Source organism: Microtus pennsylvanicus, chromosome 3 (assembly GCF_037038515.1).
Source record: "Microtus pennsylvanicus isolate mMicPen1 chromosome 3, mMicPen1.hap1, whole genome shotgun sequence".
In the NCBI taxonomy this organism is placed as follows: domain Eukaryota; kingdom Metazoa; phylum Chordata; class Mammalia; order Rodentia; family Cricetidae; genus Microtus; species Microtus pennsylvanicus.
The window spans coordinates 58,784,968-58,800,940 of record NC_134581.1 but is presented as its reverse complement, the minus strand read 5'-3'; the positions used below and the strand labels follow the sequence as shown (position 1 = coordinate 58,800,940).

Sequence of the window (15,973 nt, the reverse complement as noted above, 5' to 3'; positions counted from 1 at the left end):
AGACATGGAATCAACCCTTGGCATCATAAAGGTGCCATTAAAGTCATGGGCAGGAAGATCCAAAGCTTCAAGTTGCAAAGGATACATAAAAATCCTACACACCCAAAAACTTACTATGTAGTTTTACTGCAAAGGCTCTTGAGAAACCAAACTCACAATCGGGAAAGACTTATTAAACCAAAGGGATCCTATTTCATGCCTATCAGTTCTGGGAGTTGCAGGTGAGAATGATACACTGGCAAACCTGGTTAAAGCTGGATGTGCACACAGCCTACAACTAGCACTTGTAGCCGTTCAACACTCGAGTATATGCATGAGGAGCCAATTGCAACATTATTCTCTTCAGTGTAAGGAAAACTGCACCCTTGAGGGAATAGGGAGAACGTCATAGAGCATCTTGAGCTGTGTCAGTCAACATGGGGAGTCTCAGAACTGAGTGATGAAGCACACTGAAAAATCCTGCTAAACCTGGCTTCCATCTGAGCCTTTGTCTTGAGCACCTTCCTTCTGAGGAATGCTGGAGTCGTAGAGTATAATCAAAGTTGATTTCCAACCACATTAGCCATTAGGAGCTAAGAAGTGTTCAGCAAAGAATGCATTAGGATAGGACAAAGAGCACAGTAGTTTTGATGTTGGACTTAATAAGCAGACTTTGGGGGCCATGAGCAATATCTTAGCCTGTTTCATACCCCATAAAGGCAACATTTATTCACAGCCAAGTTTCTATTCTCTAGTGCTCTTTTCTTGTATCCCACTAATACTAAGTACCAGATAAACAGAACACTGCAGGTGCTTGGGAGCATGCTGAGAGAATGTCCACTACACAGCTTTGTGTTTCTTAGTGCTTTTTTTTTTATTGTATTTCATTTGCATATATAAAAACAGAAAGTGAATATATACATACAGGATTCTAAAACCTTCCTAAAATGGATTGTTATCATTGGCCAGTTACCATCTTTATTTTAAAAGTCTTAATTGTTAAATATGTCTAAAGTGCATTTTTTTGGTGGCTAATCAATAGCAGCATTTTTGTTTTTTTTTTTATAAAACCTTAGAAAATATTCAGAACAGTTGAAAAAGTCACAAAAAATACAATATGATCTAGATACATTCTTCTGCAGGATGACTGCGACACCGCACATGGCATAGCTTTGGAGAAATCACCAACACAAACAAAAGTATTCTTCTGCTACCAGAGCTGTCAGGTCAAGGCTTCTTGCGCCTAAAACACAAAAGCAGCATTTAATATTGAATTCTGCACTTAGCGACATTGTCTTTAGGAACATTGAGAAAATTCCTTTTATCAGAAGAAAATTCAAGTCTTTGGAGCAAGCAAGCAAGCAGCTTAGAGAACAGAACAGGAGGTAGTTCCCCTGTTCTTAACCTACTACAGCCATCTTCCAAATTGTCAAAGGAACTAACCCAAGTTAAAAAGGTAGAGAGAGGCCGGGCGGTGGTGGCGCACGCCTTTAATCCCAGCACTCGGGAGACAGAGGCAGGCGGATCTCTGTGAGTTAGAAGCCAGCCTGGTCTACAGAGCTAGTTCCAGGACAGGCTCCAAAGCCACAGAGAAACCCTGTCTCGAAAAAACAAAAAATAAAATAAAAAAAAAAGGTAGAGATGTGTAAAGATTGGCTTTATGAAATATGGAAATATGGACTTAACCAAAGAGCAAATGGTGTGTGTACTTCCTTCAACACCAGTTCTGGCATTCATCCTTTTTTTTTTTTTTGACTTTTTTCGAGACAGGGTTTCTCTGTAGCTTTTTTGGTTCCTGTCCTGGAACTAGCTCTTGTAGACCAGGCTGGCCTCGAACTCACAGAGATCCGCCTGCCTCTGCCTCCCGAGTGCTGGGATTAACCTATCTATAGAGCATGTATCCCAATCCAAAACCATGACGTCTGTTAGGTAACAGTGACACACAATGCTGTCATCCCCAGTGTCTGAGTCATCTTGCAGAAGTGCAAAGAAATCAGAGACCTCAGCTGAGAACAAAGCCTTGTCTAAGATTCCAAAGACAGCTAGTATTCAACATTTTTTGTGCATTATACGCATTGTCATTTTGATAAAGACACACCCCTCTAGGTGCTTTCAGTTCAGCCTCAAAAAGATTTAGAAGTAGCCAAATATGAGCAAAAGCCATCAATCTGCTGACACCTCCTCCAGTAGAGCTACAGCACTCTGGAGAGCTTGACACTACAAAGGCCGGCCATAAATTGTCAGCAGGGCCCAGGTAAAAGCAGAGAGTAAGGTACAGCTGGAGGAGCAGAGGTGATAGAAAGCCTGGGAGAGGGAGGACACAGGGCTGGCTGTAGTGCTCACTTGGGTTGTGCATGGTGCTGATATCCGGGTCCCAGCTGAGATCCTGCTCTCATCTCAACAGCAACGGAACACTAGAGACAAATGACAGAAGAGGAAAAGGTCACCTTCCAACGATCCAGAAGCACACATCCACATTTAGATGGGCTCTACTGCGATGAAATCCAACACTGCTCTAGTTCAGCGAAGACACCTAGATTAAACCACCAGTCACACACTTAGGATCCACTTCTGCGCAGGCAACAAAAGCAAGAAGGACCTGGGAGAGTACCCAGGTATCTTTTTAGATAAGGAAGGAGAGGAGTCCTGAAGAAGCTGGTTCTTTCCCTAGGAGTCTTTCCTTATTGGTAATAGTCATAGGGAGCATTGGGTGCTGCTGCGGATTTGTCCATCTGCTATGATTTTCGTTACTCTGGAACAACACACTCTTGACTCCCATATACATTAGACACATGCACACAGAGGACCTCTAGTAAAGACCAGATCTAAAGAAATGCAAGTGCCACACCAGAATGTTAGTTATAGGCTTCCAGGCTGCACGGGCAGTATGTGGTCCTGCCTCAGCAACTTCAGCGAACACTCAGTTCTATAGTGTTACAGCGAATTTTAGCAAGCAAGTATTTAATTTCACCCCTACCCTTGTTTCTACATCGGTCCATTCAGACTCTGTACCATCTGGTTGGGCAGGTGCTATTGTAGACGATCTTCGCTTTCGACTACTGAAAAAGGGGAAACATGATGCAACAATCATTTTTGCATCTAAGAAGAATGGAAAACATTAGAGGGAGGAGAAACCAACTATACCCCTGGGAGAATTAATGATAAACCTCATAGGATATTCTGTTCCTAAGAACAAGAGGCTAAGAAACAGACTTTTAGAGAGATATTTGTGACCAACACTCACCCAGTAGGCGACTCTTGCTTTAAAGTCTCAATATCAGTAAACTGAACAGATTGCCCTCCACCTCTGGTTTTATAAACATCACCCTAAATCCAAGAGAAAAGGTCACTGTTATACTTTGATAAATCCAAATGATAGGCAAGCATATCTAAAACTCGCCCATAAACCCAAAAGACCCTTGGGCTGCTGAATCTACTGATAAAACACTTCAGAAACTTCAGTTCACCTTCACTAACAAGAGTCCAGTACAAGATAATCAGTAACATTCCTAGCTATGGAGAAAATAGTTTATTGCACCTATAAATTTCAAAACTAAATTAACCTAGCAGAGACAGCTCCAGGGTGCTGTTGTCTGCCTGGTGGCAGTAGTCTTAATTGTAACTGTCCTCTCGACTTGAAATGACTCTCCACCCCCATCACTGTCATCTCCCCCACACTTTTCCCACTGGCCATAAGATCAAAAGTCTTCTATAGACAGGAAAGTCTCTTCTTTACAAGAAAGATTTTGGGTAGTTCACCGCTGAGTTAACATTCCCAATCAAATTCTCTGTGTTATTTACTTTGAAACTCTTAACTGAGATCCTCCTGCAAGTGCTACCATGCCTGACCACAGGACAAGTTTTGTTTGTTGGGTTTTTCTTTGTTTGTTTGTTTGTTTTTGGTGGGAGAGGAGAGTTGTCTGAGTTGCCCTGGCTGTCCTGGAACCCACTCTGTAGATCAAGCTGGCCTTGAACTCACTTAGAACCAATTACCTCTGCCTCCTAAGTACTGGGATTAAAGGCAAGCGCCACCACCACCCAGCACAGGACAAGTTTTAAAGCAAACATTTTATCTTGACATAACGGCAAAATAGGAGATGGTTGTTAGGTTTCCTTTCTGTTGCTCTCTGGTCCTTCAAGACAACTACATGCTCCAGGATGAGCTCAAACTGGTGGCCTCCCTACCATGGCCTCCCAAGTACCAGGGTTCCAACAAGTTGTCCATATGGCTCTGGGTTTACTTTTGAAACTATGTTTTAGCTAAATATGATGTAACTAAAGTACATCATAGATCTGGAGTACTAAGAACCCCAAGACGCTAGGCCTATTTAAGCAGATCCAGCCCCAACAGATTCACAACCTCAGCATTACATTAATTTTCTACTAAACAAAAGTTCCACCCAACACCCCATTTAAGTCCTTGATCTCATCAAAGGATAGCAGGGCAAATATTTCTCACTGGTAGTCTTTTGTGAAGACTTGTTTTTACCTTAATTACTTTAGTCTGAATCTCCCCATCGGAGGCTAGTTCCTGGTGGGTCAGCATGTACTTCTCACACTTAGCTAGTGCCTTTTCATTTGCAACAGACACTGTGATGGCGTTAGGGACATGTGGCTGCATGACTGTCTCAGTTTGCACATTAGAGGCAGGCTTATGATCTACCCATCTGCTCCCTGCAGAGCGGGACCTTCTGTGGCGTACAGGAATTGGTGTGTTCTGATCAGGTTGAAAGAGGAATTGAGAAACAAGCACAACCCAAGATTACTTTGAGGAACTGTTAGAAGTGCAGCAGTTTACATACAAATTCACAACAACAGAAATCAGACCTGTCCAAGCTAAGCATGTAAGTCATTTAATGTTCTCTTACCAAACTGAACCAACAGGCATCTTTAGACAACAGTGTATAGAGAGTATAGTCATATGGGAGCTTCCGTTTCAACAAAGGGCAAAAGACAGAATTGTGGTGACTCCAGATATTGTTTATGGCAAGTTCAGGAGAAATAATCCATTTTGCATTCTTGATCAAAAACCAATTATTATGCCTGCTTTGTGAAGTAATACACAGATTAACAGGTCTGTGTTGCAGGTTATCAGCAGGAGCAATAACACGTAAGTTGTGTTTAGTCATCTAATAGAAAACATTCCTCCATATACGGCCAGACCAAAAAACTGCAAGCTGTTGAAGTTCTCGCTTAGCAAAACCCTGAAGAACACAGGAATACAGAAATTCAAGTGCAGCACGCCTGAACAGTGCTAAGTACTTCTAGGCACGTGCAGTAAAGATTTTTATATCTCAAAACACAATTCCACAAAATCTTCAACTATACCAACATTTTCTCCAAAAGTTTCAAGAATCAAAGACTATGCTATTAAATCAGCTTGTATCATAAAAATTAGTTGTTTTCGAGTCAAATGACATGTGTGCCAAGTTAAACAGCACATTCAACTTAAGAAAATGTATTTCATATACATGATATGGTAGCATAAGCAACTGTGAGCGACTCCTGTTCATAAAACTGAAAACAAATGAGAGTCCGCAGTCAGAGCCCTTCCGACCCAGCCAAATGAGGATTGTGATTCAGTTGTTCAGTTACAGGAAACCAGCTCAGGGACAGCCCTAACGACAACTCTACAACAGTCACCACAACTTGCCAGGAAAGATACTAAGCTTCCACGCAGGCAGAAACCTTTACTCTAAAAATGGTCTGATGGTGAATAAGAAAACCTAGCTCTTAGGATCTAGCATTTAGCAGAAGTGCTTCCTTGAACACATTTGCAGTATAATACATTCAAATCAAACTTTGGAAAGGGGACAGAATGCAGAGAATCTGCTAGTAGTCATGACTTAAGTATTTTGAAATTCTTTCCTCACCAAAATGTGAAATTCGGTCTGCCTGATAATTTCTGATCAATGAACATGGATAGAGATACTAACCTCATGGAAACTTTTCTGCTGCACTTCTAAAGAGATTTGGATTTCAAGAAAGAAGTTAAAGTCTGTCTCTTAGTTTATTCCCCTGACTGTTGCATGGCCAAGTCAAGCATTCCCTTATTGCTAGCAGGTATAAACAGACCTCCCAGCAGGCTGGAGTCAGACACAGAAGAGGAGGATTTACTAGAGGTGATCACAGAGACCATTCACCATGATTTGCACCCTAAAAGGCTCAAAGTAAAATTTGCAAAGCAGGAACTTGAGACAATAGAATTGTCTGTTGCCTTGTAAGAACCCAAGACTGGTCACCATCATTAGTAATCAAATTGCAGGGCTTTACCTACATTCCAAATCATGTGAGAGGATCTTTTTGGTTTGTGAGACAAGGTTTCTCTATGTAACAGCCCTGGCTGTCCTGGAACTCACTCTGTAGACCAGGCTGGCCTCGAACTCACAGAGATCTGCCTGCCTCTGCCTCCTGAGTGCTGGGATTAATGGTGTGCGCCACCACCACCTGGCATGTAAGAGGATCTTAAAGTATTTACTACAAGACCTTTCACCTAGAATAATAATTTTAAAAGTAGTTAAGATTATTGAATATCTAATTCATAGCATTTGTGTGATTATTCAAATTCAAAGGAAATTTTATCTAATATTGAAGAAAACATAAGTTTGGTTAGTCACGCTTGAAGGCCTTGTAAAGCTTCAAGATTAAAACTTCAAGATGTAAAAGCTGTCAGTTTCAAACAGTTCAGGTCACAAAAATCAAAAAGGAGGAAGCATATTTTGTTATATATGAAAGAGATGAAAGATTTGTGATCGCCACATGTAGTGCATGCATCTGGCAGCAGCCTGGGTTGACAGGAAAGGCCATCATGAGGGCAGGTAGCAGTGAGGGGCTCTCCACACAGAAAATGCTGTCTTCAAAGTGGCAAAGACGGTGGCTACACAGGAAAATGTTTGAGTGTCACAGCATCTGTGACTTATTTTGGAGTGTCTCATAAGAGAAAGGACTTGCACAAAATAGCAACTCTGCTGATGGTGGAGGCAGGAGAGTATCCAACCTATTAATCAAACCAAAAACAAAAACAAAAAAAAAAACAACTTTCTTCCTGCCCAAAACAGCATGAAAAAAAATTTGGGGAAGAGGAATCAAACGGGGGAAAAAAAAGTGTAGTTTTATATATTCATATTTGGGTTGGGGGATTATGGCTCGGTGATAGAGCCATTGCTTAGCATCTTAGCATGTTGAAACCTTAGGCTATATCCCCAGCAAATGTGGAAGCAGTGGGGAAGTAGGGGCAGAAAAAATAAGAGTGAGGAATCAAGGAAGCAAGACACTCATGTTCCTAGATTCTTTGCAAAACCCCTTGTTCAGGTGAGCAGTCTCCATTAGGGGCACCATTCTGGCTGACATTCAGAGCTCATAGGCACATGCTTCTGCTTTCTCACACGAAGAGCTCAGTCTTAATTTCAGATGGCTCAGTCTTTAACAGAAAAGTCAGAGCTTCTTCATTTTGGAGCCTATCCAGCTTTCCGTCAAACTCTGAAACCAAGTTACAAGAGCAAAGGCGATAAGTCTATCACTACAGTGCTTTAAAGAATGCTGGCACAAACCCTGCGGCAACGGTCCTCTTCTACGCCTATCTCACTGTTGAATGTAGGGACCATCTCCCTGCCTTCCGTCCAGTACATCCCTCGCCTTCTGTCTGACACGATACACGTTTTACTTTGTCCTGGCTCCTGCTGCCTATGCCTTGCAAGAGAGGTGACATTGACAGGTGTGCTGAACGGAGATAGTTTCTGCTCCCATTCCGAAATACAGGAAGCTACAGAAATGCTGCTGCAAGAGTTAGAGCGCCTGTGTAGCTGTGGCTGGCTCATGAGTTGCTGGCCGGTGGAAATCTGAGCAATATTGTTACTAGAAAGCTAGAAAAATTGGAGAAAAATTAATGAATAAGACTGAAAAACGGAGAGGAACAATATTACTTTTCTACAATTTCACTACATAAAGATTTAACATTGTAAGAAACTAAAGGCATTAAATTTTTGTGATATGCTTTTGTTTTTGAGACAGGAACTCACTATGTAACCCTGGTTGGTCTGGAACTCTGTGTAGACCAAACTCACAGAGATCTGCCTGACTCAATCTCCCTCCCAAATGCTGGGATTAAATGCATGTGCCACAATGCCCTGCCCTTTTGTGCTAAGTTTTAAGAGCAGAAGCTTAAAATATAACATGAAACAGAAACACTCCTCTAAATGGAAAAAAAAAGATTTCTCTGGCACTAATCTATATACAGTGGCAAACACTTACAGGCACAGGCGAAGGAGAGACGGATCTAGGAAGGATCCTTTCCCGGTCCCGCTCCCGGGAAGGTCTCTCTGGCTTCTCGGGTTTAGGTTCAGTCACAATAGCCTTTAGCTGTTTGAGCTTTTCATCTTTGACCCAGAGTTTATTCTGCATCTCCAGCTGGGTGGCTGCCACCCGACGCTCCTACGGAGACCAATGGCAAATTACAGTCTGCTTTTTCCCTCTACACAAGCACACCACATCACCAACTTTACTCCTGGAAAATGACAGTTCTGTACATCTTCCGGAGATTAACAAATACCAAAGCTCTGCCACAGCACAGAAATGCACAATATTTAACCTAAGAAGAACACTCACACATTCCTTCTGCCATTTCATCGATGTTTCTGTCACCATGCCTTGCAACCTGGCTTCTAATCTGCGCTTGTCAGAAAACTGCCGCTGAAGCTTCTGATTCTGGCTCTCGAGCTCCTGCTGCAGATTGCGCTTATCTTCTTCATAGATAGTGGTTGTTTTCTCCAAAACCTCAATCTGCAAAGGGGACCACTGTGCTTAGCATCTGCTGTGCAAGCATCTCACCTCACTATACAATAAATAGTTCAATTGCTCATAAAAGCAAACTTGTGGAAACACACACACACACACACACAGAGAGAGAGAGAGAGAGAGAGAGAGAGAGAGAGAGAGAGAGACCACTTTTGCCCTCACTATTTCACCTGAATCCTCATTTCTACTCCAGTTCAGAAAGAAGTTGCTCAAAAGACCCTTGCAAGCCAGGTGCCTACATCTCCTCAAGCTAAGCTCCACTCACTCTGAACAGTAGAAACTGACATCTCTTCCTCACTTCATGCCCTTCATAGGGACAGGCACGTGAGCTGTTCTGAGAAGTAACGAATGGCCAGTACATAGGTGAAAGTCTGACCACAAACCTTGTACTCCAAAGTTTTGTTTTTCTTCTCCAGTCGTTCTATTTCCGATTTCTGCCCTGAAATCAATTTTTCTTTTTCATTTAGTTTTTCCTGGATGTAGTTTTCTTTATTTAGAAGAGAACTGTCAAATTCTTTTAATAAGGCTTTGAAGTTCATACCTGAAACAAAGCATATTGTGCTGTTTAGTGCAGATACAAAACAAAACCAACTTTCATCAGCAGATACTCAGTAGAATGTAGCACTCCAGCAAATCCCCCCATGGCAAATGTACATAAGAAAGGCTGGGAATGCAGCGGCCTGTATGTGTCTGCTTTGTATATGCATGAGGCCCTGGGTTTGATACAAAAAGTGAAAAAAGATTAAAAACAAGTTTGGAAAGAAGCCAGGAATTTGATTCTCAAATCTATTAAGAGAAGTTTATATAAATATTTTGTAACCTCCCCCTAACACTTAAAGTTTGCTTACAGATGTAAAAACAGTAATAATCCTGTGTTTGAGAATAGCTGAGCCTGGGCTGAAGACCCTGGCACCCTACTTTGTCACTCACAGAGAGAGTCACTTCCATGGACCAGATTTGTTCAATTGCTCTACACATTTCCAAACATTATTCACTTTCCCCTATACCACTGATGTACAAATATTACAGAATGTAAATAACTTGCAAACAGGGAAAAATTATAAAATACCATTTTGTGTCCATCACTATTAAAAATAAAATAGATGGAGAGACACCCACTTTTTCCTTCTTATACTCTTTAAAAGTAAAATAGATCTGTTGAAAACAAAATCTTGCCATTCAAATTAAACACCTTGAGACCATTAAAAAGTCAAATAAGTCCTCCTTAAAGAGGTCTCACCAGATGGAGTCACTAAGACCTGTTTCTACCTCTGAAGTCACAGCAGCTAGAAGCAGCTCTACCCTTACATTGTTTGTTAAGCTCCTCTGTCATTAGTTGACGTAGGTGATGTCGTTTCTCCAAAGCTTCGATCAGCTTTGGAAGGGTCTCCTCATCATTGATATCCAAAAGCTTGGACGGAGGCAGTGGTGGGAAGCTCTGCAGAATCACTTCAGTCACCAAAGGTTCTGTATTGAATTTAAAAATTATGAAAGCTTAAGTCTGATGCCGTGAGCAGAACCCCTGAACCAGTAACCACAGAATTATTTTCCCCCCTCAGCATACTCACTCGGTGCTAGAATTACAGGTATGCTTCACTAAGCCCTACTTTAAGCATAGAATTTCTCAAAAATAAGACAAAACAAACAACCAAGCAAACCTTATATTTTAGTTCAAAGTTTCATTTGGTTCTTGAGAAGGGTGTAAATAGATTTTTTTTAAAGTTTACAGAAAGACAAGCAAATGAATAATAATATAATACAAAATCATACCATCTCCAACTGGGCCGCCCCGAGGTAGGTTTCTGTATCGTCTCCCTGGTGTCAAGCCACATATCGCCTTATCTACTGGTCTTGCTACTTCAACTTCTTGAGTTACTTCAGCAAATCTCATGACTTGCTAAAAATACAAAACAGAGCCCGGAAAAAGTAAGCCTCCCCAAGTCCTTCTTTATGGATGGCTAAATGGTTCATTTGCATATCACTAACACTGTATCAATCTACAAAAAGTGCAGTTTGCCATCCCCGACACCACCACCACCCCCATGGACAGGATTTCTCTGTAGCTTTGAAGCCTGTCCTGGAACTCACTCAGTAGACCAGCAGGCTGGCCTCAAACTCAGAGATCTGCCTATCTCTGCCTCCTGAGCGCTGGGATTAAAGGCATGCACCACCACCACCCAGCCAGTGTGCCATTCTTCAAGTAGCTGTTTTCCCTAGAGAAACCCAACTGTATAGGAGAAATACCCTTAAATTACCAAGCTTTCTTCATAGTCTTCAGCCTTTGGATTCACACACACAATCATCCGCACCTTCCCTTCCCCATCAAAGTAGTTCTTGAACAGATGAGTTAGTTTTGAATCTCGATATGGAACCATCTATAAAGACATTCGAAAGCTAAGAATATTAAACAAATAAAATGCACAATTAAACCACAAAGCAGTTGGCAAGGACTGCTATGTACCTTGTTAGTTCCATATGTCTGGTTCTCTCTCAGGACTTCCATGCATGTTCTTAGCGTCATTAGTGACTGATTAATGTTACCTGAGAGGAAGTCAGATACAGAGGACATTTGAAAACAGTAATTATAATACATCCATTTGTCTATAACACAGCTTCAATTAGCTGCTGGGAAATTATATAGAGAGCTGTCCATGTAATATTCCCACCATACTTTCAACAGTATTAATCTTATTAGCTTCAATAACCATCTTTCAGCAACTCCATTAAAAAGACTCTCCAAATACAATATTACTCTTCTTAATAAAATAAATAAATCTTAATAAAGAGAATTTATTCTTTGATTCTGAGTGTTTTGCCTGCATATATGTAAATATACTTCATGTACTTGGTGCTCACAAAGGCCAGAAGAGGGCATAAGATCCCCTGGAACCAGAGTTACATATAGTAGTGAACTGTCATGTGGATATTAAAAAGTGAACCCAGGTCATCTAGAAGAGGAACAAGTACTTTTTAGCTTTCTGATTTTTCGAGACAAGGTTTCTCTGTGTCCTAGAACTTGCTTTGTATACCAGGCTGACCTCAAACTCACAGATATCCACCTGCCTCTGCCTCTGCCTCCAGGTGCTGGGATTAGAGGTGCATGCCACCACACCTGTCCAACAGTGAAGCTCAACTGCTGATCCATCTATCTAGCCTGGGAATACAACATGACACTTAATTTTCTGGCGGTGAAGAACAGCCTGCATAGGTTCATGTTTGACTGCTTGATCTCCAATTGGTGTAACTATTTGGGAAGGAATGGTAGGTGTGGCCTTGCTGGAAGTGTTTCACTAGGGGTGGCCTTAAGGTCTCAAAAGCATAAGCCATTCCCAGTGCCTCTCTCTTTCTACCTCATGGTCGTGAGCCATCTGACCACAGCTGCTCTAGAGTTAGTGCTCAGCTACCGCTTCAGCACCACACCTCCTGGTGCCTTTCTCCCTGCCGTCATGGTCGTGGACAAACCCACAAAAACTGTAAGCAAGCCACCAGCTAAGTGTTTCCTTCGATAAACTGCCTTGGTCGTGGTGTCTCTCAGATCAATAGGACAGTTAGGTTTTTTCCAAACCCTAAATTATGGCATGAATAGACAATCTCATTAATTTGGCTTGTTTCCTTTCTTTTTTTTAAGGGATGGTGATGCTGAAGACTGAACTCAGGTGGCTCATACACGGAGGCCAGCCATATCCCAAGTAACCATTTCAGACTACAGTGAGAAAGGGACAGAAGTCCCTCCTACACCTAAAAGTGACATGTTTCTAACAGTCAAATGTCTTAGGTGCCAACAAACTCTGTCCCTCTATATCTCAACAGGATTTCTTAGTCATCTTGCTTTTTTTTCCCCCTGATGTATCTCATTTGGGTTTCTGAGCCAGGACAAGGCTAATATATTAATCATGCCTCTAAAAATTCAGGTCTCAATTGGACTTCCAAATGTTTAAGAACTGTTCATCTTAGAACACTGACTAAGACCTCTAACTCCATCATGCATATCAAATATATCATTTAGCTAGATATGATGATATACTCCTGTAATCCCAGCACTCAGAAGACTGAGGCAGGATAACCACCAGGACCTGCAAGTGTTACCTTCTGACATTTATTGCACACTGAGGTACACACACATGCCAGAAAAAAAAAACCAATTTAAAGGCTAAGTTTAATAGTCAGTGTTATTTCACGGATTAAGCAGAAACCATCCATTGATAAATACAAACTGTCATTCCGAGATGTTAAAGGTTACAGCCTTAAGTAAGTACAGCACTGCACTCACCAGCTTCACGTAATCTGTTCCCTTCTGCTTTAGTGCGGTTGGTTCTTTCACTTCCAGCAAGATCTACCAGAGACAACTGGCTTATGGTAATTTGTTCTTTTTCCTGCAAGGGATAAAGTCAACAATCTATACTGCACTACAATGTTCTTTAAGATCCAATTAACATGTTATTGAGTCGTACTGGACACTATGTGTGCACAATACAAACACCCAGAATGGCAGAGGATGCACAGGTGAATTTTATTTAATTAAATACATCTTTATATCATTAAACAAATGTTCCAAGAGTAACACACCTAAAATATTTTACAACAAATCCCCGAGTCTGGGGTCAGCTTTGTCTGAATAGAGAGACAAAAAACGAACAAAAGAGGCCATGGTTTTGAAAACTAGCAAGGAGAAGTATGGGGAAGGCTTGGAGAAAGAAAAGGGAAGAGAGAAACGATATAATTACAATTATAATGTCAGAAATAAAAGAGAAAACAAACAAATGTTCAGAGTCATCCCAGGCTCAGGAGACCCTGTTCCTAAAATGACGCAACACATCCACACAGAGTCTGAAAGCTTTGCAAAGCCTCTTCACAACACAGCAAACTGCACCTGCCACACATGCTATGTGTGGATCTAGGATCCACTAGGATCTATGTCATGGTTATACAGGGATTAACTCTTGAGCAACCCGCATCACCAAGGCAGCCCCTAATTTAGGCCATCTTCCAAAACTGTAGGGCTGAAATAAAGACAAGATTCATATACAAACATACCTGTAAGACATTATCTCCATCAGCATCAAGGGGAGCCTGGACGAGCTTAATGCTGAACACACTATGTGACCGGCTGGATTCTCTATTCAAATGGGTGTTTGCAATACGTCTTTTTTTCTGACCTATGATGACAGAGAAATCATGGATTATACCTGAACTCGGCCATTTATTAAACCTGCTTTCCAATTAATCCAAAGGGACTGCTGTTCAATTACAGCAACAAATCTGAGATTAAGACCATCAGTTCACATTTTTCAAATTCTAGTTGTTTCTAACCTCTCCAAAAAACCTCAAAAGCTTCTTCCGTAGATTTCACTTCCACTTCTGTGCATCCTGCAACATACATATTGTGGTTCTTATCTTCTCGGAGTATTTTAGACTGTGGGAGTCTGTGGGGGAGAAATAAATGGTTAGTTTCCTAAATGAGGTACAACTGTCTTCCTGACTAAGGTTAAAGTGCCAAGCAACACAATATCTCCCCTTTCACCTTAACACCACTGACAGAACCCAAGCCTCATGCATGCTAGCCAAGGGCTCCACCACTGAGCACATCCCCAGCTTTTCTTAAATTTATTGCTTGGTTCTAAAAGCTGGAAAGTCCATGAGTGCAGTGCTGACACCCAGTGAGGGCCTTCTTGTGGTGTTATGATAGAGGTACCACATGGTGAGACAGAACAGTATGCTCCCATGGCATCCTTTCTTTAAAGGACAGAAATTTACATAAGATCCCCAAAGAAATGGTAGACTTAAAAAACAAGATTATAGAATCAAGATTAGTTGTAAAGCAGAAACCAATGCTGTTTTTAAAGTTTGCTCTAAGCCACCCTAAAAAGCACACGAAACAACAGACAGTTAAGATTACAACAGTACTCTGGCATAGCACTGTCGTATACAGCACAGGTTACACATCACAATCTAGCACTTCCCTCATTTAAAAGCATATTCAACTGGTTCTGACCTATAAAGCAATGCAGAAAACGAGTTCAGAAGGGACTTAGTATATGCGGAGTGGTCATCCCTGAAAAGTGGCTTGGTAAGTTTTAGTTTGCAGTTGGTTAAGGTTAGGTAAGGGTGCTTGCATGTTCTGTTTTAGTTAATTTTTTAAATAATGCTTCCATTTTATATGTATGGGTGTTTTGCTTGTATATAAATATGTGTATCACATGTGTGCCTAGCACCCACAGAAACTAGAAGAGGGCATTGGATCTCCTGAAACTGAAGTTACAGACAGTTGTGAGCCACTAGGTGGTTGCTGAGATTCAAACACAGGCTCTCTGGAAGAGCAGCCAGTGCTCTTAACCACTGAGTCATCTCTCCAGACCCATGTTTTAATTTTATTTATCTGGAATTGAATGTGTGGAGGTCAGAGGACAACAAGTCAGTTCTTTCCTTCCGCCATGTGGGCTTCATGGATGGAACTCAAGGTTGTCAGACTTGGCAGCAAGCACCGTTACCTGCTGAGCCATCTCACAGCCCATTTTGTGAAAGGTAAGGATGAAGACATTTACCAGCTACCATCACTGATAACAAGGGAAGATTTTCTAAAAGAAAGGAGGGTTAGAGGTAGCATCCTGCCCACTGCTAAGGAAAAGCAAACTCCTTACAAACATGCCAAATATGCCCCCCACTAGTGTTAACTACACCCTTCTTAAGAAGGGCCAATGTCAGCACATACACAGACTCTGCGTTCCTCATAGGTGTACTGCAGCCGTTCCACCTAGTGAAGGAATAAGGCAGACATTACTGTTCCAGAGCAGTCATCCTGTGCAGCATTTCAGTCAGATGAGTGACAGGGACAGAGATTTTAAAACCCTTCACTGTTAAAAACTAATAAAAATTAACCCTTCAGAAAAGGAGAGCTAACACTATCCTCACATTAAATCCACAATCAGCGCAAAACAGGCTCCCTCCGATAGATACTCTAAGAAGGCACTCTGCTTCCTTTGCATGACTAAAACCAGACAGTATCACTTGAAACAATATCACTTGGAACAAGCCAAACAAACTGCAAACAAGAGAGACATAAAAATAATTAGTACTGTTGGGCATAGTGTGGCATGCCCTTAATCTCAGCACTTGGGAGGCAGAGCCAGGTGGATCTCTGTGAGTTCCAAACCAGCTTGGTCGACATAGTGCGAGACTTAATTTAAAAAAAAAAAGAAAGAAA

The 15,973-nt window shown here is 41.5% G+C and overlaps 1 protein-coding gene across 10 annotated transcripts in view; it reads right to left on the bottom strand.

Moving 5' to 3' along the window:
• Positions 1-836: 836 nt before the first annotated feature.
• Kif23 (kinesin family member 23) overlaps positions 837-15,973 on the bottom strand; it is a 28,111-nt gene continuing 12,974 nt past the window's right edge. For 2 of the 10 annotated variants that reach the window (XM_075965594.1, XM_075965597.1), the window contains 17 exons: positions 15,482-15,523; positions 14,083-14,195; positions 13,807-13,928; positions 13,043-13,145; positions 11,234-11,313; positions 11,028-11,147; positions 10,543-10,669; positions 10,081-10,239; positions 9,156-9,313; positions 8,584-8,757; positions 8,230-8,409; positions 7,530-7,841; positions 4,469-4,696; positions 3,224-3,306; positions 2,957-3,038; positions 2,323-2,393; positions 837-1,222 (listed from right to left, as the gene is read on the bottom strand). In XM_075965594.1, coding sequence (XP_075821709.1) covers positions 1,207-1,222; positions 2,323-2,393; positions 2,957-3,038; positions 3,224-3,306; positions 4,469-4,696; positions 7,530-7,841; positions 8,230-8,409; positions 8,584-8,757; positions 9,156-9,313; positions 10,081-10,239; positions 10,543-10,669; positions 11,028-11,147; positions 11,234-11,313; positions 13,043-13,145; positions 13,807-13,928; positions 14,083-14,195; positions 15,482-15,523 — 2,170 coding nt within the window. In that variant the 3' untranslated portion in view covers positions 837-1,206. The remainder of the gene's footprint in view (positions 1,223-2,322; positions 2,394-2,956; positions 3,039-3,223; positions 3,307-4,468; positions 4,697-7,529; positions 7,842-8,229; positions 8,410-8,583; positions 8,758-9,155; positions 9,314-10,080; positions 10,240-10,542; positions 10,670-11,027; positions 11,148-11,233; positions 11,314-13,042; positions 13,146-13,806; positions 13,929-14,082; positions 14,196-15,481; positions 15,524-15,973) is intronic. The other 8 variants (XM_075965598.1, XM_075965599.1, XM_075965601.1 and 5 more) reach the window with 8 other exon arrangements.